The 20,287-nt window shown below is 38.4% G+C and overlaps 1 protein-coding gene across 3 annotated transcripts; it reads right to left on the bottom strand.

The window, feature by feature from the left end:
- Positions 1-1,068: 1,068 nt before the first annotated feature.
- LOC124185256 (beta-TrCP) lies at positions 1,069-19,646 on the bottom strand. Of its 3 annotated transcripts, none has more exons than XM_046575832.1 (9): positions 19,426-19,646; positions 5,900-6,134; positions 5,607-5,793; positions 4,996-5,452; positions 4,370-4,743; positions 4,130-4,208; positions 3,763-3,949; positions 3,616-3,663; positions 1,069-3,350 (listed from the first exon to the last, which is right to left on the bottom strand). In XM_046575832.1, exons 1-8 carry the CDS (start codon positions 19,477-19,479, stop codon positions 3,653-3,655), a joined length of 1,584 nt encoding a protein of 527 aa, XP_046431788.1. In that variant the 5' UTR covers positions 19,480-19,646; the 3' UTR covers positions 1,069-3,350; positions 3,616-3,652. The 3 variants fall into 3 exon arrangements, with proteins under 3 accessions (XP_046431788.1, XP_046431789.1, XP_046431790.1); XM_046575833.1 differs by having other exon boundaries at positions 3,763-3,946; XM_046575834.1 differs by lacking the exon at positions 19,426-19,646 and adding an exon at positions 8,379-8,467.
- Between the last annotated feature and the right edge of the window lie 641 nt (positions 19,647-20,287).

Below are 20,287 nucleotides of genomic sequence, written 5' to 3'. Positions count from 1 at the left end.
AATTGTAATAAATACGAGAAGGGAGTATGACCACGGGTTCTTACAGTAATTTGGTAAAGCTTTGTGCCAGGTAGTAATTCGCTGACAATCGGTGTTCATGTATTCCCTTATAAATAACGTAGTGAGAACCTGCAGCGCAACTCTGTTTATTCGAGAGGTATTTGAAGTAACAAGTTTACTTACAAAATACCACATAGGTGGAGCACGATGCTATTATTTTCTTTTCGGTAAAAATAACGATGACATCTTGATTCTTATGAAAAATGAAATTATTTCATATTTGTATTTACACAGGATAACTCAAAGACGTGACAAATTAAAATCCGTATTCAGGAAAAATATTGGAAAATCTAAAATCAAAATTTGATCCAATACTAAATATATTCGTAAGGGTTGCTTGAAATATTGTAAAAATAATTTATGAATTTCTATAAGGTGTAAAACAAACTGGTACAGTTTTTTGTTTAATCATCACTGCTTCGAAATTTCGCGAGGTATCGAAATTAATCGTTGTTAGCCTGTGTAATTTATCAGTCATAGAATTCAAGCTCTGAAAAGTTGAAATCAAAGCGTTTTAGGTACGTCCTGAAAGTTTTTAAACCACTTATTATTCGATGCTTTTAATTATTCATCAGTTGTGTTTGCATGACTTGAAAAAGTTATCAAAAAGTGACGAATATATTTATTTATGCACGTATCAATGTACGTATTTCTATGAATAATAGAGTACAGAACACAAGACGAGACAAAGCGATACAATCAAGTCTTATAAACGTTTGACAACTTATTAATCTTCTCCGACATCAGCGTTAAAGCGACAATGCTTTATTATTAAAAATTTTAACACGAGTATTCTAAAAAGCAAATAGTTGTACATACTGAGAAAACTTTGTATCACGTGTAAGTGATTCTGTTTCATTTTGCTTCAATCGGAATACTGGTCGTGTAAAATGCGCAATTTAAGCTCCAGAAATCTTTTAACTACAGAGCTGTCCTATACTATTAGGATTTTTTTTTCCTTTTTCTTCTTTTCTGTAAAGCATTGCTCAGATTATTTATTATTGACGGCAATTCGCATTTTCTTTTAGTAAATGCGTGAAACGCAATTCCGTAACGATGTTTGTTATACAGGCATAATACAATGAACAAATTCATTGAACAGTAAGGGAAAAAATTGAATATTTAAATTTCACTTTTAGCGATAATATCGACATAATAAGATGTTTCAAATGGGTCAACATGCGCGTATAAAGTATTCCGTATTTTTAATAATTTGATAAGATATTACAATTTATAAACGTAATTTGTTCTTATTCTGGCCCATGAATAATCTGTCGGTGAGAATGAAAAAAAGAGGTAATTTTAGGTTTTGAATCTTGGTCGTGAGCGATGCGGACATTAACGTCAAATTTCTCATCAGTAACAAAATTGCCTCAACACTCATTTGTACGATTTTACGGCCGCAGAAAAACTGCGAGCGCATGAATATGATGATAGAATTTGAAAAAAAATCAATTTCGTCAGGATGGTTTTAACAGGTATCGTGATAATTTATTTATTGTTTTAGAACAATTTGCGATTCGTCGAATTGATTACTGATCTGTAGGATTGAAAATCTTTCATACAAAATTGTTTCAAATCGTCGATCTTATGAACTTCATTATGTTACACTGATTAACTGGATAGGACATTGTATTTAAATGTATTAGGATACTTTTTAATAACTATATATTATGTATGTGTAAAAATTTCGGTCATCGTTATTGTTTATTGCAGATATAATCTAGAATCGTTTCACAAAAGGAATGTGTATCAACCATCTTTGAATCATTTTCAAAAACGAAGCCTCGACCTTATTTGACGATTAATATAATTTTTAATCTTTTTTTTTGTAATATTATTTTACTGCTTGAAAAAAAAAAAGTTTTCACTTATCCGATGAAGATAGTATGGTGAACACAAAATTGCAACTTGGTACGACGTAAAGTCAATCTTCATTATGTCAATAATAATGTAGTATGTTTCTGATATGTGATAACGCAAAAAAAATTTCATACTAGAAAAGAAGATTGTCATTATTAATCATTATATACACTTGGATCCTTGTAACTATTATATAATTGCCTTTGATACACAAATTAATTGGATACTAAGAATTAGAGACTGACACCTGTTTCGATGGTTTTTTTTTATTCTCTTTTCCTTCAAAAAAACAAAAACTATAAACCGATACTTATCTATTGGTCGGACTACAGTGCCGAGAGTTGGGGACACATTGCCGTCAATACAATATGCCAAAGAATATATTGTATTCTATATATTCGTACATTATATTATTAAATGACGTAGAGTAAAATCACACAAAGATGGTTGGATCAATTTCCATTGTAGGGAAACCTTAAATATAACTGGCTTTGTGATGTGGCAATGGCTATATGGTAATGGTTTCTTTTGTTCTCATCTTTTTTATAATCCAGTTAATTTCGAATGAGATCAATGGGGGTGTCAGTGTAGGTACTTATTTTGCTAAATAAATAGCAAATACAGTTTAGCTAATCGCAAAAGACACTAAAATAAGTATATAATAAACTACAATAATAATTCTTTCTCAAATTAAATTCCATGCACACCGAATAAGTACTCTGATCAAACGATATTCTGCGATTTCCTCACCTATAAATTAATTACATAAAAAAAAAAAAATTTAATTTATTATAATACATCTATTTTTTTCTTTTTTTCTTTTTTTTTTTTTTCTTTTTGCCTATTAGGTATATCCAGCTTCCCTAAAAACGCTCTAACTTTGTCGCGTATTTCAAGTCTTTTCTTTCATCTTCAGCGCTCTCTTCTTCTTCTTCTCTGCCTTCTCCTCCTCCAGCTTCATCTTCTTCTTCTTTTTCATTAATAGGAAAATGGTCATCTTCTATCGTGACATAGAGCGTAGAAGAATTCCAGGTATTCGCCGAAACCAGACAATATTCGTGTACATCCATGGGATGTATAAACGTTAATTATAATACCTTAATCGTATCGTTTCTTAGTACATACTATACTACAGTGTGCGGAGCACGTATAAATGAATTCATAGCATAGCAGTCGGTACCATCATTACTTTACTTTTTTTTTTTTTTTTTGCTTTTGTTTTTGTTTTCATTTCATCCACGTTCCTCGTTTCACGTTATATATAGAATTTCTTTGCTTTTCACGGCAAATGATAAACACAAAAGTCATTAGCGCTGAGTCTTTTAGAGAAGTCTTGTCTGTTTAGGCTCTGGTCATATTTAACACTGGATCTTCATTCTCCGCATGTACTATTGTGAACACATTAAATTCACTCACTAACCACGTGTCTGAAACAAAGTTGAGTAATTTAATCATACTATCAAAATCACTTGGAACGTTCATCGGGACTGGAAAGATGTGCACGAATAATGAACGTGTACAGGTAATTTATTACAAACTATTATAATTTGCTTAATGTACGAAATGTAAGGAAAAAAGTTACACTGTAATAAAAAGGTTCGAGGCAATCAATTTTTGATGAAAAAAAAATTCATGATGGAATATTCTTAAATTACTTTTTATACATATTAAGTTATTTAATTTGCTACTCACAGTCATATCACAATAAAGGAATCTGCTTGCAGATGCGTCACTCAAATGCTGAAACAGAAAAAAAGAAAAAAAAAACAATATTGTAGTTAAAAAATGAATGGCAGAAAAAAATATATGATAATAATTGAAAATATAGTGAAAACTTACGTGAGGGAGATCTGGTGGTACTAGATTGATTAGCCAATGACGTATTGATCGATGTGTTGGCATTGGCCGGTGTCCCTTCCGGAGGGCTGAAGTTAAGGAAGTCCCAAATGAGGATGGTATCGTCATGAGATGACGAAACAATCTGGAACTCGTCAAACTGAAGGCGGAAAACGCGTCCGGTGTGCTCCTGGCGCAATAAAAAACATGTGCCTACTATAATCACTGCATCATTGTACAAAGAAATAGGGTCATCAGGTTTGTAATGGGAGTTACAGATATTAAGAAGCGTCGCATTTTGAAGAAAGTAATCAAAAAACGACATTTTTATGGTCTTATGACAGATATAAAATTTTGAAAAGTATCTTACCACCAAAGTACGCAAGCAGAGGGTACTAGCTGGTGCTCGGGGGTCGAGAGCTGAGACGAGATCCCAGACTTTGATTTTTCTGTTGAAATTACGAATAAGCAATTACTTTGGCTATTCGAGAAATAAAAACACTGGATTTACAGGAACGCGCAAGATCTTATCAGGTTTTATGTAATTTCGTAAGAAATCACAGGGTTCCATATAAATATTAAAAATTATAAAAATACAAAGTCGATTTACCCGTCATAAGCCCCACTGACGATCCGTTTACTGTCGAACCTGATACATCGTACCAGCTCCTCATGACCCTCGAGAACTCTTAAACACGCACCACACTCAATGTCCCATAGTCTAATCGTGTTATCGCTGCTACCACTGACTACTAGGCGATCCCTATATTGCAAACACGCTATACCCCGTTTGTGTCCAATTAATGTTCGCACAAACTCACAGGTGGACGTGTTCCACACTTTAATAGTTCTATCGCCACTCGCCGACACTATGTACTTCTCATCAAAATCTACAACATTTACAGCTGCTCTGTGACCCACTAATACACGGCGCAATGTTATTTCCGTTTGCGAAGTCATGTCCCACACTGCGATCGATCGGTCCTGAAAAACAAACAATTTTTTCGGTCAAATTACCGGAGCTGCCCTTGTATACTCGATCGGAAAGAATCACAGTTCTCTAAATTCTGCGTTTCCCTCATTTTTTTTTCTTAATAAAGTTGCCACAAAAAGAATTGAATAATATACCGAGCAGCTGCAAAAATTCTCTAGCGTTTAATGCATTATGTTAACTCAAGCGTAACAAGTTTTAACGCTACCAAATTGTACTACAGGTTAAGCTAATTTTTTACGCACCTTTGAACATGTGACCATCATTCCGTTGTTGAAGCGTAAGTGTAGAACGGCTTCGCAGTGATGAATAAGTGTGTTGAGCATTTCCCCTGTATTGGCATCCCATACTCTAACAGTGCTATCCGACGATCCAGATATGATAGCTTTGTCGTCATACTGGAGACAAAGAACCGATCCCGTATGCCCTGTGAGAACCTTGATGCACTGTAGCGTGTTCCGGTCCCATATTTTTATCGTGTTGTCTCTCAAACCTGATACGATTTTCTGGTCGTCATACTGCAGGCAATAGACACCCTTCGAATTCTCACTGCGACAATTTATTCTCTGCAGATTGTGCCTACCCATCCGCCAATTGTTTTCTATGCTGTCTATGTCCTTGATTATTTTCGGAAATAGAGTTCTGTAGAATGCATGATTCGGATGACTTTCTCCCGGCCTTGGCTTGAATAAATACTGGATCCTAAAAATCAAAGGAACAACAATTATCACATACATTCGCGTCGTTTCTTTTTCTCTCATCGTCAAAATGATAATGTTACTTTGTGCTCTTTCATCGCCGGCGATCGTGTTCCCAATTTGTCAACTATCAATGATTTGTCAAAATATTAACTGACCAGCCTCTCCTTTCAGCCAAGCCTCTCCACAGCGAGTCGGTCCTAACTTTTCGCTCGATCAGCTTCTTCCACAGCATCCCTTCGCTTATTACTCTGTACCATTCCTTGCAGACCATTTCCGCAGCGCACAAAGAGTCTGCATCCAAGTACGATAGAATGCTCTCAGCTACATGGTCCAGGCCTTTCTCTGTAAATTAAAACCAGAAACATGTCAATTTTTATTTATTGGGGGTGAACAAAAACGAACAGTTTCATCAAACTATAAAAATGGTCGATATATCGTCGCCGCTCACTCGGTAGAAGGGATATGAAGTCTCTCTGTAGCATCGGCTTTAGGTAGGCGTTTATATGGCCGTGTTGATAGTGGCACATTCTTGCTAGCAGCTGCTCGACAAAATGCACTTGCTCCGGTTCGCTCCATCTCTCAAATAATTTCATACAAGTTTCCCGCTCCTGGGTATACTGAGCAGAAACACCAGTCGGCGGTTCTTTCTTGCGAGCTGGATCGTAGAGTATCGTCATTGGAAACTGGAAATTGAACAAAATACAAGATATAAATTATCACCGAAGGATTGTTACATCGGTTCGTCGAGATCCGTCAGCAGATGATCGCTGACTAGCTTGTGTAAATTTGTAATCGGCAATGGTGGTAGGGATGGGGAGAGACGTTTCAGCTGAAATAAACGGACTGTCATGCCTAGGGGCGGGGCTTGGGCTCCAGGCTTTTAGGTCGGGTTCTTCTTTGGCCCCACGTGACGCAGACGTCGCCGCGCGATTTAAAATACACACAATCGATTGAGCCGAAGCGACAAATGCGATTTCCTCGTCACCGGCGTTCCGGGTATAATGCGTTTTAGCTCGGGAGTTACATTCAAATTCTCGAACAATTTCTCTGAAATTGACTCCGTCACCTTTCGTTGTCATCGAATAACGCGGTTATCTCCCCTCCTTTCGTATAATCGATCGAATGTTCATTTCCTTCGGGGAATATTCGTTACACGCGAGTGAAAAAGAAAATCAACAAGAGACAGAAAAGGAGAGAGAAAGAGAGAGAGCTAGGTAAATATTACGCGTATTTACCTAGTATACATTTATCGTGTGATTCGACCGCGTCGTCTGTTATGATGATCTATCCGAGTAACAGCAGAACGGAACATTTGGGTTCTCAGTTTCTTCACGCGAAGATTCACATACAGATTACGTGAAACGCAGGTGAGTCATTTACGTCGCCGCTGCCAGCATAGAACGAAACAACTTTAATACGCGTGTAATATGCGACCAACAAACGGGATCCGAGAGGAACGGGAAAAGGGAAATTTCTAAGAACGAAACGTAATGTGTACAGTCGGTGCATACGTCGCGTTGATGAATCAGATAAGATAGCGGCAGAAACTAGTTTTGCAAATTTCACTATCAGGCTTTCGATTCGACAACTGCGGAGGAAGTACTCGATATTATAATAATAGTATAATTGTAACAATTGCTTTTACTCTTTACCGTTCCAAATTGGTTCCTATAGTATATACCAGTGCCAAAGCCAAAAGGGCGTATCATTTATTTTCAAGCTAATTTTCAATATTTAGCTTGAAAATAAGTCTACGGATCTATTGACAATATCCAATAATGAAAAAAAAAAAAAAAAAAAATTTACGCCCTTTTGGAATTAGCACCGCGATATGTATAAACAAAAACCAACAACAGTTAGGAAAGCGTCCATTGTAAAGATTTCCTCATCTCCCGACGGAAGGTGGAGTCGCACGAAGGTCTCTGACCTCAAAAGTTGCGACCACGATTCACATCGGCCAGAGACGATCCTCTCTCTCTAAGCCCTAATAATGAGTGCTACGTGCATAATGATACATGTTTCAATTCGAAACGTCCGAACCCGGTTAATTTTTCGAGAGCATTTAACCACTTGTGCTGTACCTCCGCGTTCAAGTTCTTTGTTATGCACATCTGCCTCTGTGTAGCCATTGTGAAATTCGACAAACGCATCGCGATTTGATATACTAAAATGATTTTGTTTGCGATATTAACCGCGTTTATTCATTTACTGCTATCTGTTATCAGACTGTGTAAAGTCAAGTGTAATTCAACGACAAAAATTGGTGAAAAAATTGTATTTGTATGTATACGTGTATATATTTATACGCATGTCGTAATAACAAGATTCACAATTTTACCAGCGCTTTGGAATTGTATACGAACTGTATTCCTCGCACGTATAACAGTTATCTATTCGACGGTGAAAAATCCTTCAATCTTCATTCTCGTGTAACGGTCAATCACGGTGCAACTTTCTCACCGTACAAACAGTTGCAGCAGCAAGATGGCGATCATCCCGAGAATATAATCTACTATCCCTGAACACCGTAGATATATAACGAATAAATGCCCATTGCACAGTCTAGAGAGATTCTTTCAATGTATAGATTATAATACTGGGATTATCAATCATTTGATGCTACGATCATGTATCTGTCGTATCATCACCATAAAACCGACAGAGTCAACGAAGGCGCGACTCTTCGAAATTGTTACATATTATACAACATAATATAATACGTGGATATAAATCACTTCTTCGTCCTTTTATTTTTATGCCATGGTTCGTTGTGTATACAGCCAAAGAATAATCATTTAATATAATCATCGACAGAAAATAATTGATGCTTGACGCAGAATTGCATGGCGCGTACAAAGATTAACTTGCGTGAAGAATATTTCAAAATTACGGTGCAAATGTTGCATCATCAGGTACATCATACATACGTCTATGAACGACCGTGTAGAAATTCACGTGTGAAACTAGCCTCTGTCACCCTCCTCACCGATTACTAACTAGCAACACCAGCTCCAGCACTGGCAGCAGCAGCAGAAGTTCTGCAGCTCACAGCCGCGAGCAGCGTCTGATTAACCGTTATACGTACGTACGTATGTACAAAGATAGGTAAGATACGTACAACGAGTCGGGGAATTACTGCACTTGGAGCAATTAGCTACCTGCCTATAAGGTACGTGTACTTAGGGGACGTGCAGCAAAGAAATATAATTTCACTACTGCGGGTTGCAGTTGCAAGTAGCAAAAAAAAAAAAAAAAAAAAGGCGGGTAACACTTTATTTGCGACTGCACACGTGCATTTATATATATACACACACACACACACACACACACATATATATATATATATATATATATATATATATATATATATATATGTATATATGTATATTTTTATATTAGAGAGAGAGAGAGAGAAAGATAAGCACGCTTGCGAAGTGAGCGAGTGATTGAGACAGGTAAAGTGCAACAAAGACTGACGATGAGAGATCGGTCCGCGCAACGATCGGCTCCCATGATCATGAACTTATCGCGGCGCTCTTCCTCTTTGTCTAACGGTATTCCGAACCCGCTTCTCCCCGGCTCTGATTCGCGCTTTTCTACCGCGTGCGTCTCCGCTTCACCGATTTTATCGGCGCGAGCAGCTGGAACCGGAAATAAAAAAAACGTTGCATAAATGGGAAACTTGAATACTCTTCTCCCTTTATGCCAGACTCGCTGATTAGTGTGCAAAAAGGAAAGACGTAACCCGGGTGGATCGTTCATCGTCGGGTTATGTATTATAATTATACATATATTACAAATGCGATTTAAGATGCGTGTGACAAGGCTTCGTTGTCCTTCTCACTCCTGAATTTTTCTGTTTTAGATAATACACCAAAACATGTGTCTGTGTAGTGTATGATTTACGGGACCTTAAGAGAGTGAAGAAGAAGAGCATATACAGGCTTACTTTCGGTTCCCGAAATTGATTTTTAATCCCAGTTTCTTTACGATCTAATTTGCATATAGAATGACATTGGTTTAAAGTTTATTAGTCGAATGAAATTTAAACAGATGTAGCATAGTACATATTATCCGCTTCTCCCTTCCTCATATGAGAAATTTTTTTCATCTAGTCAGTGCAGTAGAGAAGATACCGTTACGCCTGTAACGTTTGGCCGAACGAGGCAAGTATAGTATGTACTTCGCATTACGGTTTGTGTCACGAAAATTGGGTCATTAATTTTCGTAGAATAGTAGACAGAATCTTCCGCGTGAGTTTTTTTTGCGTTCAAACAAGGTCATCGTTATAACATTAATAATAATAATTATACGTTTTATGGTATTCTATAATGTGGTGATAATGTTTTATTTGTTCCTTCGAATCCAGTATGTATTTAACGACAAATCGTACACTGTTCCGAGTAGATGTTAAATCGTTTCGTTTTTCTTCTGTCATTTTTCAGAATCTCTACGAGAGTTATACCACCACCATGCTGCAGTGCGAAATAAGTTTTCCGCGATGCGAGATCGTCTTCTCGTCACGGAGGAATCTAGGAATTTAATCATCGGGATCAAGAGATAAAAAGAAACGATGCGATACGAAAATTCAAACCCGAGCTCAAGGTATCTAGAACCGTACATTTGACTACATAATATCTCATATGCAAACTGGTATTTTTATTCATTCGTCAGCAGCAAAGTGAGCGTGGGTTAAACTGCGAACGATGCGATGGAAAAATTCGACACTCGCTCGTCTTCTGTAATTACAAAATTGGGCTACGTCTTTTTTTCTTTCCTATCTTTAATTCTTGTCTCCTTTTTATTCTCTCAAGTTATTTTTTACTTTTAACCTCACTCGCGGGTGTCAATCAACGTTCGGTTTGAGGAGACGATAAAACGAGTTTAGAATAGACAAACAATCACGAAATAAGACACGAAACCGGCTATTTCCGCTGCTATCACAGCCAAGTATACCCCTGCGTAAGAATTTTAGTAAACGTATACGTCCAATCGAGGCGATTTCACAGGTTTTAAAATAGATTAATGCTAAAACGCTGGATTGTTTGTTTTCGTATAATAAAAATAAATACAAAAATACACCATACCGCGTGTATAGCTATATTAACACACTCGTTCCGTTTTTTTTTATTCCCTGCGTATACGCGGCTTCGTTTGGAGTTATAACCGTGGCTCCTTTGATCCAAAGCTTGAAGCTCCGTTCGTATCACGTATGTTTCTTTCTCCGATTGCACGATCACTTTAGAAGTAAATCATGTTTGTTCAGAAAACAATTATACTTTGCGGTAACCGTAAATTATTCTTTCTACAACTTCCCTAAGCTGCGCACATAATTAGCAACAAAATAATTTGCCAATATATATATATATATATGCGCAACCCTTTAAACTATTCGATTGTACGCATCCACGCGAAATGCAGATATACGTTATACGTCGAGAGTTTGTGAGACACTTCTCTTCCCTCTGAGTCACGTAGTAAAATGAGAAAATTGCTGAGTATAAGTCACCACCACTGCACAGCTCTGAAACTGCTTCACGAGCAAATATAAACAGCGTATACACGAAATTAAAGAACAAATTGAGTTCGGTTCGTTTCTTTCTTGTCCTATAGTGTAATCGATCAGAATTCTTAACTCGGAATGTTGTACAAATGCATGTAGAAGGTGCTAACCACCAAAAAAGCTTGCTATTTTAATATAAAAAATATTTGCCAAATAATTCGCTGACGAACAACCGAATACTCAATTGAATAAATAATATGAATTAATAACGGAGTGCATGATTTTAGCACTGTTAATAACTTACAACCTTAAAATAACTATCGTAGTTCTGGCACTGCTGTTGTATCCGGTTTGCTGATTATATGGGTGGCGGTTGACGACACTTTACAAGCTGATTATACGTGTGCGTTATACGTGTATGCGTGCTGATTAGAGAACACACGCCGTAAATAAGGATATAGAAATTTTTCAAAGAATTATAAAAATTTTTGACGAAAGTAACCCGTGTTCTCTTCCGATTCCTCATTTTTCTTTCATTTTTCCCCCAGTTTATTTATAGTGCGGTTAAGTTAGCCCACGTTGATATTTCGTTTCGCATTAACGGTTCGCAACAAGTTCGAACGCGATATCGCTGATGCAAATATATAACCAGTGCTGTACCGACACGATCGATCAACAATCGATAATGTACTACCGTATGTTCTGCATGTATTACAGTATATGTATGGGGAAGTCGAACGGCATGAGGATTAGATATAATCCTATTCGATACACGTTCGTTCGCCTCTCTCGGTAAAAGTATCAAAATGGATGTACAATGATACAATTATTATATTGTACAGGAGCAAGATTAGCTGAGAAAAAAAATAATAGAAAACGGAAGAAAAAGTTATTCCCGGGCAGATCGTAACGATCGTGGGTAAATATATATATATATATATATATATATATATATATAAAGTTTGAAACGGTAGATAATTTAATTATGTAAATCCAACGCCCAAACTGGAGCCACAATGTTTTTTTTATTCCTACGCGAATCGCATATTTTCTTTTTGCTTTCCTACTAGCAGCCCATTGTGGCTCCGCTGGCTAATACTTTCAAATGCTTCTCGTGGCAAAACTATTTAACAATATAGCCATATGCTCTTGCAGATTTTTTGAAAGCTCATCCAGACGTTAGAAACTCTCGAACAGAACTTTCCTCTGTCTGTCAGAGTTTAGTAGACGTTCGCATAAATCTCTAATAATATCGTTATATCTAAAAAGCTATTAATCTCGTTGTAACGAAATATAGACTGAAACCTGTCCGAACGTTGTAGCCATCCACAGAAATGAAAAATTAATAAAATAATGAAAATCGGTTCAGTAGTGCTGGAATTATATCGCGGTGCTAATGCCAAACGGGCTTATACTTATTTCACGCCCTTATCGCATTAGAGAGCTATCTAAAAAAAAATTCAAAGTAAAAAGGGCGTACATCTAACTTGAAAAGCCAAAAGGGCGTATATATTCTTTTTCCAATATTTAGCTTGAAAATAAGTCTACGAAACGATTGGTAATAAGAAAAAAAATTATACGCCCTTTCGGCATTAGCACGGACGTTTTGTATATGCGGTGAAGGAAAAAAAAGAGAAGAAAATAGAAGAGCCGACGTACTGGGAAGAAGAGGATAGAGAGAGGGTCGAGGACCCCGGGAGATTTGTCAGGGCGGTCACCGATCACCCGGCTAATCGATGCAGACTCCGCAGAGTCTGCAGCCCTGCAATTCTTCCGGCACGACCGGAACGTGGCGACGCAACGCAACGCAACGTAACGCAACTCGACGCGACGCTCTGCGCAATGCGCAATGCGTGCGGCACGCGGCGCGGCGTCGCGACGCTATTCTCGTGGGTCTGTGTGTTGTACATATTTACTTTGTAGCGAGCGTGTGTTTGCGTGTATATACCGTTTATATAGAGTAGATGGATATAGCTGTGTGCATTTACTTATGGCCTGCGCGTGTCGTCGTCCATTTTCTTTCGGATAGCACGTAGTCGGAAAATTCACGACGAGTAGGGCGTCGTGCCGACGATACTTATCTGCTCTTCGAATCAAATTGTAGTTAGTGACGCTTTCGTCGTAACGATTCATGCTGAGAAAAAACAGTTATATCACGATTTCGGCATTGTATGAAATTCGGTAAACCGTAATAAAGCGAAACACGATTACATTTTAGTTCTTTCAACATCGTTGTAAAATTAAGAAAATAACGATGCTTTCCCAGATGATTCGTTACGATAACGTTACTAACTTTAATCTCGTCTCGTAGATGCACGTAGGTATACTAATTGCGTCGGTATAATACGGTGTCTTGAAAATATGATGAGGGAAAAACTTCGCAAATGTTAAGTAGGTTTCGTTACTCGGGAGCACAGGCGGAGAAAGTGTGAAATTATATCAACAAAACAGAAAATTTCAACACGTTCTTGATACAAACTTCCTAAATCTACACGTTCGCAAATATGACTCGAGATTACGTGAAAGATTAAGAAAGATGAGTTTCACTTCACGTTGATTCAAGCATGTAAATGAAAAAGTGGTGAAATTTTGAAACTTTGTCCCGAGTTCTCTCGCGGACTATCTACCCGTATACCTACATAAAATAACAACTTTGATCCCGCAATGGATACCCTCCAGTTGAGCTATAGTTGTTCGAAAACCGCATTCGGTAGATTCTTCTACCGATCTTAGGAGTCGTTATCCTCGTATTACTCCACGATTCTGTTTGTACACTGCAGGAAGGTAATAGAGTCAGGTACTACTTCGCCTTTCACTTATCATTGCTGCAGCTGATTATTATACTTATTATAAGAACCGTCGCGTTTCGCTTTTCGAAGATAGATATCCGGTAAGATACCTTTACCGGATTCAATTATAAACGCGTTATATATTGTACAGAACGGTTCAACATTCGATCTCAATGTTAAGCCTCACATCCTAGTTGCGTTGGTAGTAATTATACAGCAGTTTATCAGTTGTTTAATAAAAAAATAAAAAAATAAAAATACAACGGAATTAAAACAACTTTCCATTGGGTACATTTCTCGCAATAAAATCATCGCCGATAACCTGACACCTCTGGAACGATTTTGGCTCTCGAGTTGAAACGGAATCGGAAACGCATAGTAACAACAACGTCCTTGCCGGTACTCGGCAACCAAGAAGCTAGTCGTGAGGTTCAACAACTGCACGACCCCCCCGATATTCTGGTTAACCGCGTCCCCCTCAACCTCCTCTTCCACCACCTCGAGGTGAGGTCTTTGCACGAGAAGAAGACGTCGTCGTCGGGCATCGGGTATCTACTTTGGTTACAGGTGTGACTTCGTTGTACACGATTGAAAAATTTCTATTGCAGCATCGACGATGATCGATCGATCGATCCGCCGTGGTTATATCACATGCCGATATTCCTAACGCACCGTGCTGCTTCGAAATGCGTCCCTGCATAGACAAAAAAACGAAAAAAAAAAGAAGAAGAAAAACCAATAACGGGATGGTGAAACTCTTTTCTCCAGGAATCGTTACACAATAATACGCGATATTCTGTAATCAACTAGTCGCGGTTTCGTAACACTGCAATCTAGTAATTATTCTGCACAAAAGTTTGCGAAGTGCAAAATTTTCTTACTCTTATGTTATTACGTGTATAATTGTCTGGAGTTATTTTTTTTTTTTTTTCTGAAATACCAAACCGACAAATTAATGAGATCGTTAACATATTTTTTAACATTATACGTATAGCATGTATGCATTATGAGAATATTTATCTATTGTATAAATCATCGCCTCATTTCTGTTGCAAAGTTTCCAGAATAAGTAGAACTGGCGCACTTTACCGGCAGACTGTATAAACGAAGAAGAAGAAGAGATCGAATGAACCCGCGTGTCGAACGGGCAACAGAGGAACGTTTTTTATTCATTATTTTGCTCTCGATTACAAAGCGCCCCGTTCGACGTTCTCCGCGAGGAATAAAAACAAACCGACTCAATACGTATTCTTATTGGTTCGCTGGCTCGCTCGCGCGTCACCTGAGCAATTAAACCACCGAATTCTTCAAGGGGGAACGAACGGATATCGTCGTCAAGCCGTGACTACTTCGGCGTTGATCTGACGTCTTTTTTTTTTTTTTTTTGTTTCGTTATCGGTTTTTTCGTAACGTGCAAAAAGTCGAAAACTTCCTTTGAAGTATCACTTGCAACGCGAGGACATATCGATATTGGTATTGTTATTGTTATTGTTATTTAATTATCATTATATCGAGAACATCGATCGTTGTAATCTATTAGATTGGCAAAAAACGGGGCGATGTACTCGGTTACGTAATAACTATAATAATAATGAAGTTATATACCAGCGCAATTGCGTTCCGTGAAAGGAAAAAATCGACGACAGGCAAACAGTGACTACCGACCGATAATTACGGCTGAAATTTTGTGTGAATGCACCATACGAGTGAATTTAACACTTCTTCGGACTTAAACAATACAAGAGAGTGAAGTTCGTATCGTTAATGTAACGACTTATTTTCAGGAAACATTATTTCGCAAATGTAGGATCGTCTCAACATTGAGTAGTATATTTTTAAAAAGCAGTGTATTCAGATTTTGTAAATTAAGCTTCTTCAAATCCCTGCTAAATTTTCAAAACAATCGTTTCAGTTTCGATTCTTCCCTACATCAACGTTAGGTACCAAACTTCAATCTGGTATCAATTCTCTCTAAACACCGGAGCAAAATCAGAGAGATCCGAATTTCGATACATGCAGGTTCAAGCTTCTTTTACACGCGTTGTTCAACAACCTCGCGTACTTAACCGGAAATCGGAAGTAACCAAAGACCCGTGATGCGGATGTGTGAGTTCAAGGCTTCCTCCGTACCTACATATTCACGTATCAATATTTTGTACACAATCATTATTTTCGATGCCTCGTGTCCCTGAAGCGCGTAATTCGCAACCATGAAAGGACGGGTTTATACCTACGTAACCCAGTGTATGGATAAGGAAAAAAAAAAAAAATAAAAAGAAAAAAATTTCCGCAGGACCTTCACCAATCAGAGTTGTACATGTATGGTAAAAAGGTGAAAAAAAAAGAACCACCGGGATGAATAGGTGAGCAGTCAGCACCACCTTACGTGTCCTTCGCTTGACCATCTCCGGGCTTAATAATCCGTCGCTTTCGGGTGTAGGTACCGCGATTCAATCGCAACCTTGAGAGTTCGTCAAAAGTTTCTAGGTATACTGTTCCTGAGCAACATGTATACCGGATCGTAACACAAAGTGATAGGATTTACGCGTGAGCCGAATTCTCAATCTCATTATATGTACAATATGTACATACGCTCTTTCGTATACGAAGTTTGGTCACTGTTTTGTTATACTTTGGTTTTAATTATCTTCTGTCGTACAAAGCTTCGGCATTCTTTTATTTTTTTCTTAGTGATTATTATTTCGTAAGTACGGATCGTATTTGTCAATGCCCGATCAAAACCGGGCCTAGATTGAGAAAATCGAGCTTTGTGCTGCGGTTGGTCGAAAACATGAATCGGAATCGACTCTCTCTTATTTGCTGGAACGAAATTAATCGGCTATATCTATCCGTGACTGCTGCAACTAATGATACATAACGATTAGGTTGGATTTCGTGGCTGCGGTAAGAATCGTCCGTATAATATTCTTTTTCTTTTTCCTATTCTTACTGTTATCTTTGTTTTCGATCTTCTAGTTATCGATCCACGTTAATTAAAGCAAGTCAAGTACACAGAAGACAGAAGCTTGTCAAGGCCTGCGGAAAATTTTCAAACAAAACAATATATATATATATGTTAAGGACGGTTCATAATTAATCAACAGGGAAAACTGTACGAACTCTGTAGCCCGCCCACGCAAAGCAGACCTGATTCTGTTTCGTGGAACAAATTTCGCGGCACTGGCCGTCTAACGTGACGAAGAATTAATTACACGTTGTACAAATTATACACCCGCGTGGCGTAATACACATACGTATTATGCGAACACAGGCTTTACGACGTAGGAGGGAAATTAATGAATTAATTAATCAAGTAATTGTACCTTCAACACTTTGACACGTACCGTACATAATACACATCCTCAGGTGAGAGTAATCGTGCCGGCTTTAGCAACCAGGGCAATGCTTTCTGAATTCAATCGATTTCAACTTGATTGAAACACACCCGGCATCCCTTTGCGATGCGATAAAAAAAATTGAAGAAAGATGAACGTGGCTGAGGTTAGCAACGTTACCGTATCGAAAGGTTGAAACAAAAATTACCATTTTGCACCTTAAGAATAAACTGGAAAAGTTGAATTTACAAAATCAGAGTTCGTTCATGCTTTATCAACAGTTGCCTAAATATCAAGTCATCCTAAAGTTGCAAAATAACGACTTTTTCTAAAGATACAACATTACAATAACTTTACAAACTTCAGCCGGATAGAAATGAAACGACCGTCGATTCATTCAAAAATCTCTTAAACTCCACCACGATTTTACCTTTGTTATTTTGATATTGAGACTCTCATTGTTATATCACGTACGTTGATCAGGGTTCGCTCGACGGATCGGGTGTCGAATTTCTGGCCTACTTACGCCCCTGTGTACGCATATCATACACACGTACTTGCAAGGGTGTGAGGGCCGTGGCACGGCATGACGTACATACACCGACAAACAGTGGAACTGACTGACTGCCGAGAGGGTGGCTCGGGTTGGGTCGTGAAAGGGGGGGGGGGACTAAAACATTGATTATGTAGTAACCCGCTCTCGGGGGCTGTGGCGACGCTTTGCAGGAGAAAGGAAGAAAGAGGGGGTGGATTCGATCAACGGCACAGAAGGGATGGGGGAGGGGATTTTTCGCCCCGGTTGCGTATTCACCTTTGACCCTCTTCTCGGAGCAAGCCAGCGCAACGTTGGCAACGAAACGAAACGGGACGGAGAACCTCGTTCTTCCTCTTCCTCTTCTTTTCCTTTGTTTCGAGAAGCGGAGGGAAAAGGAGGGAAAGGGAGAGAAAGCGAATACGCACACAGGTATAAGAGACATGTAAACTGTACGGTATAACGGTGACGCGTCGAGGAGACCGTAATACATTGTGTTTGTACATACGTTTATGTAGCGTATTACGTACATATGTAGAAATATACGCCTAACCGACACGGGGGCCAAACGATACACAGTTTCGTGTTATGCGGAGAACCCGCGCCCTTTGACCCCTGTGCTTTCTCATCGCTGCTCCTCACCTCCCTCATTGAACGCTGAATTTGTACAGTTACTTGTTCGAGGTACTTCCGAAATGCGACATTCTCACGGATTGAAACCTTTGTGACTTTTGTAGAGTTTGTGAAGGAAAATAACTGGACGGAAATTACTGATGAATGTGTTTCTTTGTTTTTAGAATATTGCAGAGGTTTACTGACGATTAAATTCATTTTCTATGCAGTAATCAACAAAGGTCGTTGATTCTTTGTCTTTGACTTACGCTTGAATCGGAAATAATCTGTACGGAATGTAAATGGCGAAAACATTTATTATTTTTCTTGTGGTACTTTATTACGATGATTTTCGACTTGTTGAGAGAAAAATATTTAAATCGTAACGGTATTTCGTCGGATGTAGTTCAGAATGAATTGTTGATGAAAATATTCGTCCTACAAAGAAAGTGAAAAGTAATATCAGCAACTAATTAATTATCTCCTAAAGTACGTAATAATTTGCGCGGGTCGTCGAAAGAATAGATTAATTATTATCATTGCCATATTCTTCTGTACAACATGAAAAACATTGTTATTATTTTTTTCGTGTTATTTGATTAACCAATTTTGATATTCACGGAAGAAACGTCAAATAGTGATATTTCGGAAAATAAGGTATCTAAGTTTACGAATTGGTATCTCAAATATTATTTTGAACATATTTTCATTCACGGCAAGAAAAATAAAATATGCCTTTAAGAATGTTCTTTTCTTCGTTACTTTGGTCGGTTTGTTCTGTATTTTTAACGAGTCCACTCCGCTTGGATTAGTACTGATATTGGTTTATGCGTCCTATGCGGGGATAGAAATGACCAAGTGTGTGTGTGTGTGTGTGTGTGTGTGTGTGTGTGTGTGTGTGTGTGTGTGTGTGAGTGTGTGTTTGTGTGCACGTCTCGTATGCACGATAGCTGAGGGAAATTGACGATGATGCATCCCGTTGAATCGGAGTGACGTCTCATAACCTCCGGAACTGATTATTTGATAGGACGAGCGGTTAACGCGGGGGAAAAAATAGTTAGGTTAAATATAGCGAAACGTCGTGTAAAACGGTGTGAAAATAGTGAGGGGGAGGCAGGTTTCGGTTTCCTATTCCCTCCGCGGTTAAGAAACATAAGATGGCCGTTTGTTTCGGGAGGAAAATACGGGTCGGTTGATACGCACCTGACTATACGTGTTCGGGTCCTCGATTACTTTGTCCGTTTCCATGTTAATCATTATCTGTTCACACTGTATCCTCGATAAACTAATTACCTATAACTCACGATTTAACATTGAACGGATTCAATACGGCTCTGCGAACGTTTAACACCCACTCGACAACACTCTTGGACTACTCGCAGCCGCGGACAACGCTGCTCGGGTGTTCGCCATGCACAGGAAGTCGATGTACGGAATTTTACCAACATAACAAATCGCAAATAACTATGCACCGCATCGCGGCTACGTGGACTCGGACTTCTTTGTTGGCTGCAGCGCTGAATTCCTTGGTTATTTACCAAATAGCTAGTACTAATTATCCATACTCGATCATAGATGGCGACTCGAACTTGTGTTACATGCTGGCACTCTGGGAGTCTCTCGTGAGCATTGTTCGCGAGCGGCCGATGAAGAAGTTACCGGGTCGCTGACACGGCTTCGTACGGCGGCAAGACCACTTACCTCCCGAGTAATCGTCACGAAAATTTTCCAAGGGTTAAATTCTTCCGTTAACAATTGTATACATACATATTTGTTGTTTTGATTTACCAATAACAAAGGGGGCCTTTTCTTTTACATCAATTTCCTGACACAAATCGACAATAAGTGATATCATCGATCGGATTTAATAGAATAGGCCAATGAAATCACTTGGTATCGTTTTGTGTTAAAAAATTAACGTAGAAGCAAAGCGCCCATTATTTTAGAATTAGTTTAAATCTTATGTCCGTACATTCAGAAAAGAGAATGTTTTGCGATTTCTTCTCCTCATTATAAATGTATTTTCACACATATTCTGTTCGGTCGAAAGTCGTCATCAAATCCA

This window comes from Neodiprion fabricii, chromosome 6 (genome assembly GCF_021155785.1).
Source record: "Neodiprion fabricii isolate iyNeoFabr1 chromosome 6, iyNeoFabr1.1, whole genome shotgun sequence".
NCBI lineage: Eukaryota > Metazoa > Arthropoda > Insecta > Hymenoptera > Diprionidae > Neodiprion > Neodiprion fabricii.
The sequence above is the reverse complement of the archived record's forward strand: the minus strand, read 5'-3'. Positions and strand labels throughout refer to the sequence as shown.

Coding starts and splice junctions, on each gene's coding strand:
- LOC124185256 (XM_046575832.1), bottom strand. CDS start 19,479: ATGATTAACATGGAAACGGACAAAGTAATCGAGGACCCGAACACGTAT. Junction 6,135..19,425: donor ACCCGAACACGTATAGTCAG/GTGCGTATCAAC, acceptor TTCAATTTCCAG/TTTCCAATGACGATACTCTA. Junction 4,744..4,995: donor TGATGGTCACATGTTCAAAG/GTGCGTAAAAAA, acceptor TTTGTTTTTCAG/GACCGATCGATCGCAGTGTG.